General features: G+C 34.6%; 1 protein-coding gene across 2 annotated transcripts in view; it reads left to right on the top strand.

The window, feature by feature from the left end:
• The window catches only part of Dach1 (dachshund family transcription factor 1), a 375,243-nt gene that overhangs the window by 144,711 nt on the left and 209,092 nt on the right, over nucleotides 1-21,440 (top strand). For both annotated transcript variants that reach the window (XM_085698263.2, XM_085698264.2), the window contains exon 2: nucleotides 4,686-4,801. In XM_085698263.2, the coding sequence (XP_085554389.2) occupies nucleotides 4,686-4,801 (116 nt within the window). The remainder of the gene's footprint in view (nucleotides 1-4,685; nucleotides 4,802-21,440) is intronic.

Here is a 21,440-nt window from a genome sequence, read left to right as displayed (position 1 = left end):
GGAGCCCTGGGAACACATGGACAATGAAGTCTCTGTATACTTTGTACTGTCAGAGAGAGACAGGAAAGAAGATTGTTCAAAGTCATTCGTCTGAAAAGAAAACCTGTTCATTCAAAACTGCATAAAAGAGTGTGTTTCTAAACATCCGAGGTTTGAAATGGGGAGGTGGACATCTCTAAGCCATTGCCCTCCTTTTAAAATATCAAAGTCTGGACTGTGGCTAAGATGATGAACTGAGAGAAACAAGAAGGAAGTCTTTGGTTATTATTGCATCCAAGCTACTAAGGCTAATGATTTAAATGAAGTCTTCCTTTTGATTAGATGCAGGACAACTCAGCAGACTTTGGACCACTTGTTTCTATTGTGGTAAAGTCTAGGATGAATATAGCTGTCATTAATGCACATACTCATAGTTTTACCAATTGTTTTACTTCCTCTGTTCAGTTTAGTTTTTGTTTCTCTTTTCAAGAATAATTGATCTCCTAGACAGCATACCTAGACAGTGTATAACAATAAGATAAATAAGGTAATTTAATTAGCAGTTCTGGACAGTTAGGTAATTTGAATAAGATTATACTGTATAGTAAATTAATTAATCCTATATTCAGATATATCTATTTGGACAGTAACATGTGTACTTCTGGCCTTCACACTAGCATATGATCTCTTGAAAGTTCTTTAAATTTCTGTTGAAATAATTTAAACATTAAGTATTTGCATAAAGTTTTTTCCCTCAGAGTATTATAGAAATTAATGGTCTCCAGAATCTGGTGTTCAAATTTCAATGAGTACAATGTAAGCTTCTCAATAATGGACCCTACTATAAATAATAAAGAGATAGAGATAGTCTTTATAGTAAATACATTTTTCTACTTTTCTCCAATGAAGAAGAGAGAAGAAGAAGAAGAAGAAGAAGAAGAAGAAGAAGAAGAAGAAGAAGAAGAAGAAGAAGAAGAAGAAGAAGAAGAAGGAGTTCTAACTGATTCTTAGAGAGGGCAACCAACCAGTATCCTAGTATTTAGGGAAACCTGACATCTTTAACTCCTTTCTTATAAAACAGTTGTTCTGCTCTTTGCCTCAGCATCTCAAGGCTTCTACTCCTGTAATTGTAAAGTAATCCCCAGCAGGGTGTTAGTTGATGGCCTTAGGGTGTTACCACCACCAAGGGTATTTGCATTTTAATGGAAGGCTTTAAAAGAACTTCAAGCATCCAGTCTGAGAGCAATAAATCTCTATTGGTGGAATTTCATGGGATGTGATAGATTGGGCAGGTGATGTCTGTGGTGAAAGGAGCCCACTGGGTTTATTCTAATCACAGCGTGAATTAAAGTGTTCCTACTTAGTGGTAGCCTGACTTTTGCTTCCAAAGTGAAAGGTGTGAGGACAGCTCCTGTGGCCTGAATAATGAAGCACTTCTTAGCAGTTTCATTTTCTTTAGAAGCAAATCAAGTCAAAGGGCAAAAAGTTCAAATCTTTGAACTCTCCTTTCCTTTCCTATTCTGTCCATGGCTATCCCCAATTGTATACCTTCTTACCCATGCATGAAGTATACGGGTAGAATATGTCCATACTTTCTCCAAATTACAGTCTTTGAGTGTGTGTCTTTCTTTTTTTCTTTATTATATATCCCAGAGCCTTCCCCCCCCCCCTTTTTATCATTGGAATTGACAGGGCAGGGTACTTGTGAAGTCTGATAGGTGGGGAAAGTAGATTAACAAAAAGATAAAAAAAACTTTCCTAAAAATAAAAAGAGTGTAATACTGACTGATTTGTCTGCCATGAAGTTCTGAGAGTACAACGGATTCACAGATGTATGCAATCAGGACTGATAGAGCGATAATAGTGTAATTCCCATTGACTGCACTGGTCTCACAATTAGAGCCTGAAGCTCGAAGTGATGACACAGAACAATGAGTAAGACTCAGCTAGGTGATGCAGAGAGAAGGATGGTTTTTGGTTTTGTAGAAATTGTAACATACGCAACCCTCATAAAAAAAAAAAAAAAAAAACCCAAGCCACACATTGTTCAGATCAGTGTGATGGATGGTACAGGATCTGTAATCCTAGCATGTGTGTTTGGGGGTTGGGGAAGAGGTGGCTAAGGAAGTGCGAAGTGAGTTCAAAGTCATGCTTCAGACACATAATGTAATCTCTCAAAGGCTAAAGATAAAAATTTAAAAAGAAAGAAAGACATTCAGTAGAACTCAATATAAAATAATATATAAATGGTGAAATAAAAGAGTAAAACTAGAAAAGAAGATTGGGCCAAATATTAGAGAGTGAGTCCAATAAGAAAAATATTTTTAATCAAAAGTGATACACTGACAAATATGTATGTATATGTGTAAATATATATGTGTGTGTGTGTGTGTGTATGTTTGTATGTATATCTGCATATATAGTAGAAATAATCCTCTGAAATTATTTTGGAGTGCTACCTATAAATGAGGATCTAGACAGGAAATAACTAGGTCTTAGAAAATCTGTAACAGTGAACCAAAGAAGAAATAAAGAATGATCTGGAAGAGGAGTAGGATATAGACAAGACCATAAGAAGGTATCTAAACAGAGATCATATTTAAGCATGCAAACGAGGAAAAGATATATCCAAGTATGGACATTTGGCTTAGTCAGGTGCTATTTTGCTGAACAAGGGAACGAGAAATAGATTTTAATGGGGCAGATGCTGAGTTCAGATTTGGATAAGCTGAGTCTGAGATTATTATAGAACATCTAATCGGGGATGTCGACTAGATGGGCATCAATCTGTCTGGCATCCCAGAGGAAGATCTGGGCTGTAGATGTATGTTTAGCCATTAGTTCTAGCATCTAAATGATGACAATGGAAGAGTTTACTCAGGGAGAATGGAGACTCACAGACCGCTGTCGATTGATCCCCAGCAAATGATCAGTTAAAAAGTCAGGAGAATCACAGTGAAGAATAAGAGCAAGTGGCTGGAGAGATATGCGAGAGCAATAAGCAGGAGGGGATCCATATTGATTTGCAAGACAGATGAAGTAGCGAATAATCATTCCAAAAGTTTCCAGGATCTCTTGATAGGCTCGAAGTCCCGCAGTTTCAAACTGTGATCCTCTTGCTCCTTGCGTTATGTCCGTTCAACAGAAGTAATACTACATATGGATGATTTCTGTGCTTTCATTTCTTTGAGAAGTGTGCTGTTCTTCTACACATCTAACAGAGAGTCGAATTTTCTTTTAATGTTTCCTCTGCCATCTTTCTTTTCTGAAAATGGTAGTCTCATCACCTAGCCTATGCTCCTATTAGTACAGAGATGACAGCTTCCATATGTGACCTAGCACATTATCATTTACATCATAGTTATTTATGAACAAGATAAGTTCTTCCCTCTTGGCAAGAATATAAGGCCCTGAAGATGAAGAACTCACTCCTCCAAATTAGTCTCCATAGCGCACTGCTTTGAAAATAGCAGGGGTTTAGCAATTATTTGCTCAATGACTACATATATTACATAGAAAAAATAATAAATAAAAGTTTTTTTAAAATCTCTTGATGAAGCAAGGAAGTTCAGCAGAGCCAGACATAGAAATGCTTGAGGACAAAGGATAGATATATCTGATGTTTTGGGTATATCTAGGCATATATTAGTCAAATAAATAAAGGAGGGTCTATCAAAAATACAGTCATAATACTGAGGCAAAATAAAAACATAATGCTAAATATTCTTATTTGTCTCAAAGACTGTAAATACTCCATTTTTGGTGGTATTTTTCTTACAAAAGTAGCATAGCAAATACTGAACTATGTATCTGTTTTTGTAACTTAAGAAATTAATCTTCTCTAATGTGTGTATGAAAGCCAAGAAGTGCTAACAACAAGCACATTGCTATTTTTTCTCAGGGAAAATTTAAGATGCTACATAAGCAGTTTCTCAATGATGCCCTACAAACAATCCCAAGCCTCTCCAATTTGCTCTTGTATATTAAAAATAGGACAACTTTGTGGGGTTGCTCAGTTAAATAGAATAAGGGTTAAATGATAACTTGACTTATCTTTTAAATGACAAAAAATAAAGAAATTGCAAGACCTTTTCACACATTAGAGATGCATTGTCATTTATCATCTAGATATCAGGCTAGCAGTGCGAAGTAATAAAACATATCATCGAAAAATGTGCTATAGGTCTGAATCATTCTTTCCTTCCACCTCCCAGCTAACTGTAGTATTAAATCAAACAAGCAGAACATTTCCTTAGGCAGCCATTGCCTTTTAATTTCCTGAAGAACCTTAAAATATCATTCATTACAAGTACTACACATATTTGGTTTTTAAAAGTCTCATAAATCAATAGCAGGCTGACTGTAATAATTATTACAAGTTAGTGCATAATTTTCGCGCTGAAGGCTGAATGCAGAACTTCAGCATATGCAAACGAGGCAATTCAAACTGTGTATAGATATTAATATGAAGAAGCAGGTAACGAGGTACAGGCTATGAATTATGCATCAGGAGTGGCTGATCTTCAATGAGGAAAATGAATTCAGCATGTAATCTAATTAGTGATGGAAGTCTATTACATCTAACTGCAAAAGCAACCGTCCTTGAAACAAATTTATTTACAGTCCATGTTACCACTTGAAACAACTTTGAAATGATGTGTCAGACAACAGCTTAATTGTAAAATTTTTTTGTTTGTTTGTCTCAGTTCCAGACCTGGAAGGCCTCCTAAGAGGACTCAAAGTGTCACCTCCCCAGACAACTCTCATATCATGCCGCATTCTGTCCCTGGACTCATGTCTCCTGGAATAATTCCACCAACAGGTAAGAGTGTGATTATACATACCAAAACGTTAAATAGCAACCAATATTACAGATTTTACACATAACCATCATTGCAATGGCATTTTCATGTTTTGGCTTTGTTTTGCAAACACTGAGGTAATATTCTGATAAGGGATTATTTGAAAATCACATCATGATTACTATGATTCCTTCATGAAAATAAAATGACATGAGATTAATTAATTTAAGTGCTAAAAGTCATTTGAAATACCCCCCACAAATCTCATAAAACAAAAATTACTAGTCCTAGAGTTTTTGTTTCTTAAACTGAAAATTAGACGCTCAGGAAGTACCGGTAACTTCTCAAGGTCAATTGCTGAGAGCTATAAGTAATTATTCAAACCCTCTTGCTTAGATTTAGAACAATTTTCATTCCAAAATGATTCAGGAATATAGATACACAAGGAAAAAAAGACAAAATGCAATTATTTTTCAAACAAATACATTTAATCACAATCATTTAAAGGAAGGTTTTTAAGACTTTTGAAGATATTTAAGTTAAAGCATACTGGCACATTGTATAAGTGACCACAGGTCATAACCAAACAGAGCTCATTTGATTTACGTCACTTAGAGATGCTTGTTAATTCTTTCATGTACTTTTCTATGTTCATGCCCACTTTTGCCTCTCAACAGGAAGAGCCAGAGCTATGTATAGATTAGCATAATGATTAAATTATATAACATTTATCACTCTGCTTAAGGAGGAGATACATGTCTGTTATGCAACACAACTAAAACCCCAGATATCTCTTGACCAATAGAGATTTCCTTTTACCTTTCAGACATACCACAACTGGCCCCAACTTGAAATCCTTCTGCCTCAACCTCCAGCAGTGTTCAGTTAGAAGTGTGTGCCTCTAACTGAAGCTAAAATTTTTTTTTTCTGAACTTCTATCAGCATTGTCTTCTTCTTTTGAAAAGTTTTCTTTTCTATGTTTTAATATATTCATTGACATCTGGTCACATTTAGTTGTTGGATTAAAATTTCTTGAACTTAATTTGAATTAAATTTTTATATCAATACCTGAAACTCATTTTTGTGAATATTTATTAAGTATCCTTTCTGCTTGGTTTCACCTATCTTTATACTTAGTACTGGTCTTAACAGTGTTCCAAAAAGTTCTTTTTTTTTTTTTACTGTAGGTATAAAGAAATATATATATGTAAATGTGATGTTAAGTCTATGTGAATGGTGAAGATGCATTTGTGGGAGCAGGTGTGTGTGTGTGTGTGTATGTGTGTGTGTATGTGTGTGTATGTGTGTGTGTCTGTGTGTGTGTCTGTGTGTGTGTGTGTGTAGGCCAAATGATGACATTTGGTGTCAAATTATATCACTTTCTGCCATATTCTTTTGAGTCTCTCACTGAACCCTGAGCTAAGCTGATGGTCGGCAAGCCCACTCCTCCGTATCTCCCATTTACCTCAAAATATTGGAGTGATTGGTGGGCGCTGCCACATCTAGTTTCTATGGGTGTGTTGTGTTTTAAATGCAGGTCCAACTTTTTGTACAGCAAACACTCCCAATCCACTGAGCAATCATTTGGGCTCCAAATAATTGAAATTGTATGTAGAAGACATATATTAATAGGAAAAATGACCCAGTTGCCTGCCAAGTATTATCTTTGCCATTTGTTTAGGTTATTTGCTTCTCATCTTATTGAATCCCACTGTCTAAAATTGTAAACTCAAATTTGACATTTGAAAAAGGAATTGGTAATATGTATTGAAACTTGAGCTATTCAGGTATAAGTAGTTGATCAAATGTTCGTGTGCCAGTCACTTTTCTTGTACTTGTTGTTAGGACAAATGCCCTAGAAAAGCTATTTAGAAGAAAGGATTTATTCTGTCTTAGGGTCTCAGTCAGGTATATTGCCTGCTGTTTCTAGGGCGGCTGAACTCAAAGCATCATGGGGGGAAAGGTGGTAGAAAGAGTTGCTCAGTTCCTGGTGGTAGATAGAGTTGCTCAGTTCCTGGTGGTAGATAGAGTTGCTCACTTCCTGGTGGTAGATAGAGTTGCTCACTTCCTGGTGGTAGATAGAGTTGCTCACTTCCTGGTGGAAGTAGAAAAACAAGAGAGAACATAACTGTTTACAATTAAATGTTCTACTAAATCCTGGTCCCAAATTCAGGCCCCAGTGTGTTGGATGGGGCCCATCTTCTGAGCAGTTTTTCTGCTGCCATTAATGTAGTTTACCCTGCCAGACCTGGAGACACCTTCACAGACTAAGGCACAATTATGCTTCCTTGCTGTAGGTGTATTTCCGTCCAGTCAGGCTGATAAAATTTATTGTCTCACTGTTCTTTGAAATTTTTGTTGCTTTTTAAACGATATGCAAATTTAAACTTTTGGTGTGTTTAATAGCTGAAACGTTCAAGTGTGGGAGCAAAAGATCTGAGCACATGTGATATCAATGATTTCACATGGATTTTTCTAATTAATTAGATGCATATTTTTCTATATTTGATAGGCTTGTGTTGCTTTAAAAAGTTACTCAATCACAGAATACATTTTCACATTTTACTCATTTAAAAATATTCAAGATCTGGCTGTAATTTTGCCTTAATTGTAAAGGCAAAGGTTTTAAATACACACTTATCGATGAAAGCAATATTTAAAATAGATGATGCCTTCAAAATCTCAATGGGGCAACACTCACATGACATCATAAAATAACTTTGCAGTAAGTAAAGTGAATAAAATAAGTCTGCATGCTTCGACCCACACATCAAATATCATGCTACCCTTGAAAAAGTCTTCCCCCTCACACATATTACAAAATATTGATGGAAGGTAGTTCCAACTTGGATTATCATTAGACATTCATTTTTCACGTCAGATCCTTTTCCGCATATCAGTTGTGGTCCATTCTCTTGAGTCATGCCTTTTGCCTCTTTGTTCTTTGCAATATATTATGAAGCCATAAACATGAATTTTCGTCAGGTTTACTAAGCATTGCACTGAAAAGGTGGGGTGATGTTTCATGAGGAGGGTAAACAGAAGGAGGTTGGGAACCTAACAGAGTTAAGCATTCTCTGTAGCCCTGCTAAGGGCTGTGAATAGTTAGATTTGCTTGATATAATCTTACTCGCCTGTTTTCATCTCTTAGACAATGGTCTTAAGATTTAAGTTCACCAGGCTATGAATGTTGTTCTCCAATGGAGTTACCTTATTGTAGATGATTTAATTACCTGTTTACACACTTTTTTTCCTAGAAGGAATTTAAGTTTTTATCAAATATAGAATCATATCTCCCCATATGGAAGCATATTATTTTCTATCCTATTAACAGGAGTTCTAAAATTTCTTTATTAAAAGATGAGGAAAGCATGTCTCAGACATGAATACACCTTCCAAAGAACAAATGTACCAACCTAAAATGAACAGAAAGATTCCAGTAGAAAATCTGCTGATTTTCACGTCCTGAGATTCAAGTTCTTAGATTATTCTTGAGCACTCGTCTGTCATTGTATCCATAGAATTCACTTTTAACTGTTTAAAACACCAAAATTTTTTCTAGCCTGGTCCTGTGAAAATAAGACCTATTAGGTTTGATAATTTCATAAATATTTATAAATTTCTTACTGGTCACTCAATTACTTTTAATTTTAATGACTGATATCAGAATATAAAAGAAGCTTTTTTTCAGAAAAAATGATTATATACTTTAAAACCATTAATAACTTAGATATTTATAATAAAAAGAGTGAGATCATACCATTTTTGAAATAAAAAACTCTATGAATTTATCTATGCTGTGTTCACTTGTTTATAATTTTCTTTGCTGGAGTGAGTTTGTGTGTAACCTTAGAAGAGGACATGGGTAGGTGGTCCTGATTTCCAGAAGTTATGGCTGTGACAAAATGCGATTTGAAGCTGCAGCTCACGAAAGGAAGAAGTCTTTTTGTAGAATCTCACAAGGCAACACACCTCCTGCCGTGGTCACAGCATTTATCCTGTTGAGCACTTGCCATAAATCATTTTGGAATTATGCACCAGTTTGGAATAAATTCATCCTAGCAACGGAGCTCTAATAGCATTCAGACTTTTTAGAGAATCATGTCTATTATGCAATTAAGGAAAGGATGTTTAGGAATTTAGAATACTCCTTTCTTTGTGCCAGAAGTGCAATTTGGAGAGTATATTCAGCCAATTTCCTGATTTCATGTTTAGGACAGAGTGCAAACTCCTTTTGAAATATAACTTCTTTATCTGTATTCAGTAATAACATATGAATACCCAATACTTTTATTTGATATTAAAAGAAAAGCTATTCAATATTTGCTCTTTTCAAATATATTCAAATTAAATGGCTGATTCATAATTTACTATTTGGACATTGTTTTTCTCTAATTATGACTTTGCAGATACATAGGTAATACACATTCAGAAAGAAAAAGGTTATAACCCACACAGTACAATACACTATACCTGAAGGTAAGAATTTCTACCTTGCAAATTATTAAATTTTTATAAATTTCTAGATCAGGGACAGTATTACACAATGGTTAATAAAATGAAACATTCATATCTGAAGAACAAAACAAACCCACAAAAACAGTTTTAAAGGCAAATATTTTTATGGATAGATGACACTAAAACTTATTTTTGAGGTTTTTTTCTTTATTTTTTCTAGGTGGCATTAATGATGAGTAGAAATACCCAAACTACTCTTGTCAGAATGTTGGCATCTGTAGCATTTTAAAGACATTTAACATTCTCATTCTGCCTTCTGAAAACGGCTGAATATTTCCTCTATACTGAGAAATATAATAACCGTGTTCAGTCCAGTTCCTTGGTACCATCACCTTTTAAGCGCAACCCTTTGGGTGCCTTGCTTAAAAAGTAAACATGATATGCACTTCTCAGAACGCTCACTTTAGCACAGCACAGCATAAATGTGACTTCTGTGTTCATGTGTAGAAAAACTGTGAGTGGATCCCTCAAGGGTATCAAATGTCCCATGATAGAGGAACGCCTTCAGGTCCACGGTAGAAAAAATGATCAATTTGTCTTCTTTGCTGCATCTATGGTGGTCTGGTGTGAACACTGGACCACCTTGTATCTTACTAAAGTTTTAAAACTTGAGAAGAAAACTGCATTCTTTCTGAGACTGCTCTAACAAATTACTACAAGTTTGGTGGTAAAGATCTGAACTTTTTTCTCAATGTTTGGGGGCCAAGAGTTCGGGTTCAGTGTCATTCAGCCCAAATCATGGTGCCTGCAGTGCCAGAACCTTCCGGAGTCTGTTCCTTGACTGCTAGTACTCCTTGGGGTAGAATTGGTTTACACCACTTTGTGTCTCTGTCTTTGTCTCTGTCTCTATCTGTCTCTGTCTCTCTCTGTCTCTGTCTCTACTATCTGTCTCTGCCTGCCTCTCTCTCTCTCTCTCTCTCTCTCTCTCTCTCTCTCTCTTCACACACACACACACACACACACACACACACACACACACACACACTACCCTGTGACCCCGTGTGTCCTTGAAATCTCCCTATTGCCCCTGCCTTGTCAGGTACTTATGACAGTCTTTCTATCTAAGCATCGTAAGCATCAACATGCACATTTTTTCACACAAAGTAGGATTTTTCAGGGTCCTAGGAATATAATTTAAGGGGCGGCTGTCAGTTCTTCATACCCAGTAAGTCTTTCTGCAGGGCAATGGTGAGAAGTCAATTATGTTTCTCAGATGTCCACACTAAATGTACACAAAAAGATTCTGACCAGTTTTGCTCACTGAACTATCCCTGGATGGAGAATATTGCCTGGCATAGGGCAGAGACTCAAAATAAATATTTGTTCAGTGAATATTGCTAATAAATGTTTAGTGAAGGATTTCTGAGAGGAATTATTATGCCTCTCAGTTACAAACTGAAGCTGTAGTGTGTTAATATAACTTTTTAAGTTCCACTAAACACATATAGACTCTATTAAATATTTAGAGTTTAGAGTACAAACAGAGGTATACCAAGTACATAAAAGAAAATATTTCTTTTTTATTCATAGCCTATGATGGCAACATACAAGCATGAAAAACAGATAAATTTTATATGTGTGTTAGATACAGAAATAACATATTAGACTTCATAATTAATGTTTATTATTTAATATAACTGTATTTCCACCATGCTAGATAATCTTAACGGATTATAAATTTTATTGTACCCCTAGTGTTTTGACTTAAAACTAATTTATTATACATTTGAATACAATCTAACTTGAAATTTTGTTAAATATAAATACAGTTTTGGTATGAGGAATAATATAAATATATTTGCTCGCTAATTATATTCTCTGTTCATGTTCAAGTGTGAGACCCATGCTCATATACATTCAAATGTGTGTATATTCATGTGGACAACCTATAGTTGCTTTTTAAGGCATTTTCTACTTGGTTTTTCAAAGTCAGGATGTCATATTGGCTTGAACTTGTCCAAGTATATGACATTGACTGGTCGACAAGCCCAGGAAAATGCTTGTCTCTCTATGCGTGGTATTTTGATGATATATGAGTTCAATATACACAGATTTTTAATATGGATTCTAAAGATTTAATTCGGGTCCTCAGGTTTGTACAGCTAGTACTTGACTGACGATATATGTCACCATTTCTGAATTTTTAAAATATATAATCCCCATAACTGGGCCAAATCATAATAAACTGTGACTCTGTTCCTAGCAGAGATATTTATGACATATTTTTTTCTCAGTTTCAGAGATCTGTTATTTTTAGGTTTAATTACATTACCACATATTATACATGTTACTAGAATTCTGGACAAGCTACTCATCCACTTAAATTAGAAGGCAATTAAAGTCCTTTCTTCTTAAATTTATTTTTTCTTCTAAGTTTCTATTAAGTCCATATCTCATTTGACAACACTAAAAATTATAATCTGATTGTGTTTCTTTCTCGATACATTCATGGGCTTTAGTCTTTAATCTGACTAATTCTTAGCCATGTTTGCTTCCTTTTTTGGTATCTCAATACATCTTTTGATAAAAAATATGCATTTGCATCATGAACATTAGACTCCAGATTTAGTTCAGACATAGAGACTTTTCCTAGCATTCCAAAACTCTGAGTTCAGTCCTCAGCATGGAAAGAAAACAAAATGGGACAGAATGGAATGCTCAGTGGGTTATGGTTTTTACTGGCAATTTTGAGCACCTGATGATCTCTGGACCATATGTGATGAATGGAAAGGATCAGCTTCCAACAGCTATCATCTGACATCCACACTCCTGCATCAGCCCACGGACCCAAACAATAAATAAATATAAAAATACTAAAAAGCAAATGTCATTTTTTTGGTTTTCCTAGACAGGGTTTCTCTGTAGCTTTAGATACAAATGCAATTTTTAATTACTTTTGATCATGACTGGTTGTTGTATAGGTAACTGGAAGTTTGTAGAGTAGCCCTCTTTTGTGTAGGAATTTTAGCATCCTGACCCATACCTTATGCAGTAGGTAGCGTGTTCTCACTAGGACTTGTTGACTGTTGGTGCTGTCATAATCATGATTCACCTCCCCCCATATACACTAGAGAAGAGATAAACACAGCTACCAGTTCATTTAGAAAAACAAGACAAATCTGCTATACTTATGGTTGGAACTACTAATAGATCTGATAGGACAAAAGTTGTGTGAAACGATATAGCCAGCCTCGTTTGTTCAGTGTCTCTTTGATAGCCTGTCCCCTCTGAGATGAACTTTAAAATCTCAGCTCTCTCCCTTGATAACTTGCTCTAGAATGGGTCTGTGGACTAAACCAAAGCAAATAGGAGCTTCATTTTATTGCCTCCCATCTTTCTAAGGCTGTTTCTAGGTTTTAGCCTGTCATCGAAAGGAGGTAGAAGAGGTAATTGACAAGAACATTATTATCAAAACAATTTAGAGGTGTGGAAAACCAAAGAGATCAGATGCTTAGTAAATATTTGTGTTTTGTGCTCAAACTGATTGTCACCTTATTAATGAATGAATTTGAATTGATTTGAAAACACCCTTTGTTAAAAATATTAGCATGCTTCTGTTGTCTCTGTAATCATAGGTAGAACTTTGAAACGTTCCCATTAAATCTCACTTTTGTAAACAGGAATATGATATTTACACAAAGGGAAGCAGCAATATAATATATCCCATCATGTATAGTGACAACTGGAATGTTAGATGTTGACATGGAACTCAGACATGCTTTACGATATTGATCAACTGTTGAATACTAAGGGAACATCTAGATTCTATGAATTCAGAAATGGTGATGTCCAGTGTTAAGAAAGTTTATCATGCATGATAGAGTAGGTCTGTAGTATTCAGAGGATAAATGTTTGGTCAATAGAATGAAGTTTCAGCCTGTCAAGATATCAAGGGTTTATTGGTTTCCACAAGAAAGAGCTTACCTATTATGCTCAAAGTCTAGGATCCATCTGCAGCGCAATTAAAGGTCAAACAAAGAACTTTTCTATCAGTAGAGTGATCCCTTTAAAAATGTAGCTGCTTCTTTTGAAGGAAGCATTTGATAATCAACAGGAGGGTGGAAAGTCATTCACCAAAGACTTCATATTGATTGTTTAAACTGTCTATACACTACTAAAGGCATTAAAACCAAAGCAAAGGTCTTCTTTCTTGATCATCAGGCATTAAATTCTGCTCCCATCATCTTTCTTGGGGAAAGGTGAAGTCCCTACTTTATTAAGAAGGAGGTGAGTTTGCAGTGTGCTTGCAAAACAATCAGAAAACCCTGAGTTCAATGCTCAGTGCTGAGTAAATCAGGCATGGCACGGGCCTATAAACTCAGTAATTAACAGATCGAGCCAGGAGAAGGAAGTAAAGTCAACATCAATATAAACTAGGTTTGAAGTCAACCTGGATTAAGTCTGTCTTGGATTATTATTCCCTAATTTATAATCTATCTTTCTAGCTACACAGTATTTATTTTCAAGACTTTATTATTACATCATATTTAGTATTATATTATACTAATCAATATTATATACAAATATAAAAATTGAAGTAGATTTTTAAACTATGTTTTCTATGAACATTTTATGTTTTTAAAGCAAGCATATTTCTTTTTGCTGATATCTTTATATATAATATATTTAGCTTATTTGTAAAATTGAGAACATTGAATTTACCATAAACTTCTTTTTACATTTAACGGCTTCTCTTCTGACCACTCTCGCCTTCATTTCTGGCCTTGAAGTTGCCCACTCTTGTAAGCTTCATGCCAGGAGGAAGAGTTAACCATTGACATTACACGAAGAAACACACATGTAACCAAATTTAAATGTAATAATCTGAACTTCATTAAAAATTATTCTTACCTTACTTTCAACTAGAAAAGTTGAGTTTCAAGAGGAATCGATGTCTGAAAATTCTAGGAACCTTTCAGTTTCTCACTTACTAAATGTACATTGACTGAACCATTGACATTGTCAGAATTTTATTTCTTTGGCCAGTATTTTTCTTTTCAAATTTTCAAGTCACTTTCTCGTACTGTTATTAATGTGATGTATGTAGCTCCTAACTTGGAAACAAAAGGCTTTGTTGGTTATCTTTTCCTTGTCCCTTTGCAACTAAGTGACCTTGAATAATGTTGACTTTGCTGAGACCTCACAGGAAAGAACAGTAATGCAACGTAACATTTTAGTAGCAGAATGAGCATCGCACAAATTTCATCAGTACAAACTTCTTTTGTACTAGTCAAAACAGGTTTTTTTAACCTTAAACTCCTACATCAATCTGCCTTCTCCAAACCTACTTCTTTTAATAATAATCCATCATACAATCTGACAAAACTTCTACTTAACTGAACTTTGCAGAACAAAACCAGCTAATGTACCCTTATATATTTTGCTTAGCATTACACTGGGAGATCTTGGATTGTATAATGATAAGCTTCAGAACAGACCATTTGCTGTTTTCCAGATGAACAGAATCTGCTTATCTTTGGACACCATAGGTCTGGGACAATGGCCTCTTCCTATGTTTATGGTGTCATCTTTTAGTCAGCTGTATTTTAACTCTTTGTCATTTTGTTTGTCATCTTGCAGTTATCTAAACTAATTCATTTTCTCCTGATATAACTCTGTTCATGCCAGCTGTTACTTTTGGATAATTAATGTAGAGGTTTAAGATTCATGTTTATGATCTGTATTCATTTCACAGTAATATACCCCAGTTTAAAAGCCCTGATAACATAACATTATTTTGAGTTAAAACACGTGTCCATGAGGTTACTAATTTTAAGAAATGCAATAATTTTTGAAAAAAAATTGATTTTCTCCATATACTTTTTCTAATTCCCTACACTTGTTCCTGACAATATGAGAATAAGAATTTAGCAAGTATTTAGTTAAAGGATTAAAAGAGGTACCACACGGTTATCTTAGAAGTCTATATAAATGTAGCCTGATATTTCAACATGTGAAATATTCATATTATTGTCAGTTTTTGGAGAGATTATTTTTTCCTATTCAAATTTCTATTTGATAAATGTGAAACAAAATAAAAATTTCAAAACCGATCTGTTTACTTCAGTGTCTCATTCTTTTACTAAAGACATAAATGTCTTTTGCGATTTCTGCTACTTTATTTTGTTCCTAAACAAAATACCTAGGAATTTTATCAAGGAATAATCATTTTAAGAAAATTTGCATGGAAGTATGTTTATTAAGATGAACATATATCTAGGTAACTCTAGATTCCAATATATTAATCTCTTAATAACACAATATAATTGTGTTTTTGATTTATTTAAGCATGATATTCATCTCATCATACCTACTCTTTATGTTACATATTGAAAAAATTAAATTTAAAGATATCGTTCCAAGAACTACTACCATATGACCTGTCCATGTGAGTAGCCTTCTTGATTTATAATAGCAATTGCTTTCTCAGCATGGATCTCATGACATAATAATATTCTATGAATTTTTGAAATTATACTGAGCTCTGCATCAATCACCCATAGGTAACTAGTATCTGGATTAGGGACAAATGCTTACTTGAAATCAGACGTCTTAGAAATATGTTTTTCTCCAAAATATAAAAACTGTTATTTTAAAGAATATTATTTTAAAGAATGTTATTTTACAGTTGTTTCCTTTGAGATTCTTAAAATTATTAACAGAAATGTTTGAAATTCTTATTGGCGCACCAGCCAAACACCTCAACATGCCTTGACCATTAGATATGAGCAAAATTGTAGGTATTTTATATGTAAAAAACAATAGGATTTTCTTTCAACAATTAAATAAACTTTTATTTACACTTATTCAGTTTTATTATACAAATCCTCTGCTAGTTACATAATTCCAATATTTTCATTAACACTCATTGTCTTCTACTGGGTTATTAACTACATCATAAGTAAAATAATTTACTATTTCTTTAATTTTTTTTTTACTTATCAATCCCAGTCCCCCCTTTTCTCTTCTCTTCCCAATCCCTCTACCTTCTCCCCACCCCACTCCCCCTTCTGCTCCTCTTAGAGGGAAAGGCTTGCCTGGGAATTAAATTACATCTGTTCCATTTGAAAGCCCAACAATATATTTAAAAGAAGTGTAAATTGTAAAGGACAATTTTGAAACAATTGTTTATACATACAGACATTACAGGATCATGCTATTTCAAAGAGCCACAGATACACTGTAGTTTCACAAAACAAAACAAAAAAACCCCTTTTTATTAATTAAAACACTTGCTTTTTCCTGCAAAGTGCTTTTGAATCTAAATACATTTTAACACCCATATGTTCTTCTCATACATGTTATAGAACTCATCATTTACATTTGCTAAATCATTGAATATGCATAAAAGGATAAAATATCTTTAAAATGTCTATCTGCATTCCTATACAAACAGTTCACTACTGTATCTTTAGTTGGTAACACAGTCCCAGTTATAATATTGTTAAATAAACATAATTTAATTAATCAAATTAATAAATTAGTCGAAATAACTGGAAGAAAAAGATTAATGAAATGACTAGTACATTGTTCAAACTCTGCATATAGCTCATACATCATTTGTATTATGTGACTCCTCTTCATGAGGTATTTTTTAACTTATTATAAAGAATGAAATAAGACACCTTAAAGTTACATAACCCATTCATATTGAAGCACAGCAAGTTTTCAATTGAGAGCTACTCCTTCTTTCTCTTTATTACCCATGCAGCTTTGAAGAAAACCATGCATTTCTGCTAGCATTCATATTTTGAAGCAACATTTTAATGGAAAATGATGTATAAGCTATATCCGGTTCTCTAAAGAAACAGGTTGTTTTTGAAACATTTAGTTTAAAAAGTTTAGTCTTGATAGAAGAATGATAGTCTTTTATTTTGTATTGTATGTCAAAGTCCAAATGAGAGATTTGAATATTAGGACCTTGACTTGACTCACCTCTGTTTAATTTTGACAGTTGTCTTAAAGTGAATTTAGTGTTTAATGAAATTTTCTGGACTGATAACTCGAAACCTGAAGGGAACAATTCTAGTGGTGAGAAAGTAATTTTCTGGCCTAATTACACCTTTGGCCTCACTACAAAGTCTGTCAACAAAAATGCCAGGTTTGATCATGATTTTTTTTGACGTGAATTCACCAATCTACTTTACACAGGAGAATATTTTACAATAGTACATGGTATTTGCAGCTATGACTTTATAACTAGGAATAAAATCTCAACACACTGCCAATTGGTGTATCACCTAAATCTATCAATTTAAAACAATATCTTGGTAATAGTAAATCATATGTGCCTTAGTAGCATGTTCTAGAAAGATGTATTTGAGAGATTGCTGTTTAAACTGCATAAATCAATAACAAATAACCAAATAAATTATCAATTTTTTTAGTATTGAAAGAACTTGTTTCTATATTTTTTCCTCTTTTCTTTCATTGTCCCTCCCTCCCTCACTTCCTCCCTCCTTCCTTCTTTCCTTTCTTTTTCCCTTCTTTCTTTTCTCTTCCTGTTCCTCATTCCCCCTTCCCCTCTTAATTTTGATATTGGTGTTGTAAATACAGTCCAGAAATTTAAAAGTTTTGGTCTAGGGCAATATCACTGAGTCACAATTCAAACCCTTTACACCTATTACTTATTTGTCTGATGCAGAAAGTAAAACAATTACAGAGGATCTAACTGGAATCTGTAGAACTAATCTCTTTCTTGAGGATGTTTTTGTTTAACTTCAACCATTAAATACTTCAAATACTTGTAGATACTGGCAATTACTTGAATTTCTGAGCCTGAATTTTACAATAAAAAACTATAGCGATTGTTTTAGTAGTCAAACTTTGAATCCTTTGTGCAAAGATTTGACAAAAAATTAAAGTCTACTAAAGACTTCTACTTGTATTCATTTGAAATCACACGGTACATTCTAAACCAGAAATATCCACCCTCTCTATTTACTGTCTTCTGTTTTCTCCTACTTGTATTTGTGTGTCTTTCTACTACATTGAAAATGTTAAGGATACTAATGAAAACTATGTTGTATAAACACTCCAGTCTACTTAGAATAATAAAGTAATAAAATAACTGAGCAATCTCCTTGAATTATTGCCTATACTCTTCATTATCAAAATTTTGAGCTATAATTTTGATAAATATTTCCCTCATTAAACAGGTACATGTAAATATATATATACATATATGCCCACAAATTCACCCTTCCATAATTTCTAAATTAGTTAAAAATTTATCATCAGCTAACCTAAAACAAATATGTGTTATATATAAGAAAATATACTCATAATTACTTCAAGTTATCTGTGAAGCATATACTTTAGAAGTCATGATTAAGTATTTTTATAAATATTTATCATGAGTTACAAGGATGAATGACATTGCCACTCAAAAACCCATAATTAAACGTACAGTTTGGCATGACAAGAGACTTGTGCAAAAGCACAAATGTCTTCTTAAAGACAGCCAAATTTAAGGCTTGTATTAGTACGATTTATCCAAAAATTCTTCTGTATGCCAGAAGCATAAGCAAGGTATATGTAATTATGTCTGTGAAAAATATTGGAAAACATATTGAAGAGAATGTGGTTGGAGAGAAGTGTCAAGGGCCTCACTGGCTGCTTAATGTAGTATTTGGATAATTAGAGCAATAATAGTTGATTCTATTTATTAGATATTCATTGGAGTTAAGCTACTAAATCCATTACACAGTTTTACACATATTACCTCAATGAAACTCTCTTTCAAGCCAATTTCCTAAACCACTAAGAGCAAATGTGTATGCTTCACAGAAGCGCTATATCCTCTGAGGGTGCTCTCAGATAAAATCAAAGTATGAACCAGTTCCTGGAGAGCTTTAAGTGTATATGTTGTGTTCTGCCTAAAGAAGAATTCTACATCTGGATGCTTTGTCAATATGGCGATTCACTCAAGTCCACCTTTGGGTTCAGCTATGCAGATGTGGATGAGCTCTTATTGTCTTTTTGTTTTGACCACAGCCTGGCCAGATGAGAGCACATCCACAGAATCACACCCTTTTATGCTTCTCTGTCTTAAAAGATTTGGGAGGAAACAGGTTTTTTTTTTTTTCCGATGAGATAATGAAAATTGGAGACCCTTTTATGAAGATTAGTTTAAGGAAATGAGGAATTTCTGGGCTGTCCTGCCAGAGCAAACTCTGACTCTTTCAGGCAGGCAGTCCGACTGAGTGTGGTCTGTGAGCAGAATGCTGCAGCTTGCTTGCTGGCAAGGACCTTGAAACGCCATAGAGTTGTGGCAGTGAACACAGCTCTGGCTGGTATCTCAGCCTTGAGGCTGAAAAGCTAAGGAATGAGCTGGATCTAGCCGTCAAAGCCACAGCTCTCCATATTACTTAGTAAATTAAAGACTCATATGGTCAGAAAAAGAAAAATATACAGTAAAGAGAGATTCAAAGAGGAAGAAAACCTCTAAATGGTTTACAGTGTGTATATGCAGGCTAAAAGTTAAAGTTCTTAAAGTTAAAAGGAAAGAAAGAGAGTAGTTGGGTGTGGTGGTACACACCTTTAATCCCAATGCCTGGGAGGCAGAGGCATATTGACCTCTGTGACTTCAAGGGGTAGAGGTAGATTGACCTCTGTGACCTCAAGGTGTGGTAGTACACGCCTTTAATCCCAATGCCTGGGAGGCAGAGACAGATCTCTGTGAGTTCAAGGTGTGGTAGCATACACCTTTAATCCCAGCACTGGGGAGGCAGAGACAGGAGGATCTCTGTGAGTTCAAAGACAGCCTGGTCTACAGAGTTATTCCAGGACAAAGATATATACAGAGAACCTGTCTCAAAAAGCCAAAAGTTAAAAGTAAAATGAAAAGAAATAGAGGTTAAAAATAAAGCTGCATAAAGATGGAAAATACACAGAGAATCTTGATACTGTATGATATTATGCTCTCTTTGAATTGTTTGAATGCTGAGGAAGGAGCAACAGCTGCTAAAAGATATTTGTTTATAAATGCTGCTGAACTAATCCAAGATAGATATGTTGAAAATACCCTGACTTCTGAATTTGGATCTAAGGATATGATACTTTGGAAAGGAGGTTCTTCTTTTGTTTTCACAGAGGATGAGACCCTGTGGATTGCTTCTATCCCAATATGGTATGATAGACCACGCCCTCCTGAAAGGTTTCTGTGAACACCCTCAAAAAATTTCTTCACTCAACTGCCGACTGAGATGAACCTGGCAGACAGGTTATACCATGAAAGACCTGATTAACTGCGCCCCTATACAGCAGGAAGAAGTTTGGAGAGAAATAACTACGTCCATATTCCCAAATATTGTTTATAAATGTTCTTTTACATTTAAAGGGGGATATGATATAGATATGAATAATTTCATTGGTATGGATTTTAAGGTCAATTTTGTTATATGTATATATATTTCTGATCTTGACTGATGTATTGTGATTGTGTAGTTCATTTTAAAAATGTAATGTATAATTAGAAAATATAGGTTGTTAATGGATAATATCGATAATAGTCAAGCTTGTAGTAATGTTAGTCTGATTTTCTAGAAGTGCACAGATATATTTCAGATAGACATTCATATCTTTCAAAGACTACAGAGCATGGCATTTAATGTTTTAATAACTTAGGACTTTTCATGACAATGAGACACGTCTGCTCCTGGCAGCACCAATCTACTTCAAGAGGAAGAAGGGCATCGAAGAGGCTCCTTATGGAGTTGGTTAGCCATTTGGGCAAGAAACTGTTCTTGCCTGGACTGTTGTATAAACTGGACACAGAGAACCCACAGAGAGAGGACTGCTGAACTTGCCTAAAGGTGAGATGATATTTCGGGGTTCCTGATTCATGAAAGAGTCTGCGAGACATTCTGCAGGACACAGCAGATAGTGAAGTGACTGAATTGCCTTTGAAATTTCCTGCTTCATGAAAATGTCTCTGGATATTATGGGCCTGAAGGCTGAAGATGGGTGCCCCAACGATACAGAGGAACTTTGGGTAACTGTCCAGGCAGCGAGATGTCTCTGTCATTTCTAGAGTTTTGGAAGTTGCTCACTTCATGCTTACTTAGGTAATATATCCTTCTGGAGCCTTTGATGGAGTTAAAGAATGGATAGTAGTAGTTATAGTTTTCCATTATTATG

Source organism: Myodes glareolus, chromosome 12, assembly GCF_982192425.1.
Source record: "Myodes glareolus chromosome 12, mMyoGla1.1, whole genome shotgun sequence".
NCBI classification, from domain to species: Eukaryota; Metazoa; Chordata; class Mammalia; order Rodentia; family Cricetidae; genus Myodes; species Myodes glareolus.
This window is presented reverse-complemented; position numbering and strand designations above follow the sequence as displayed.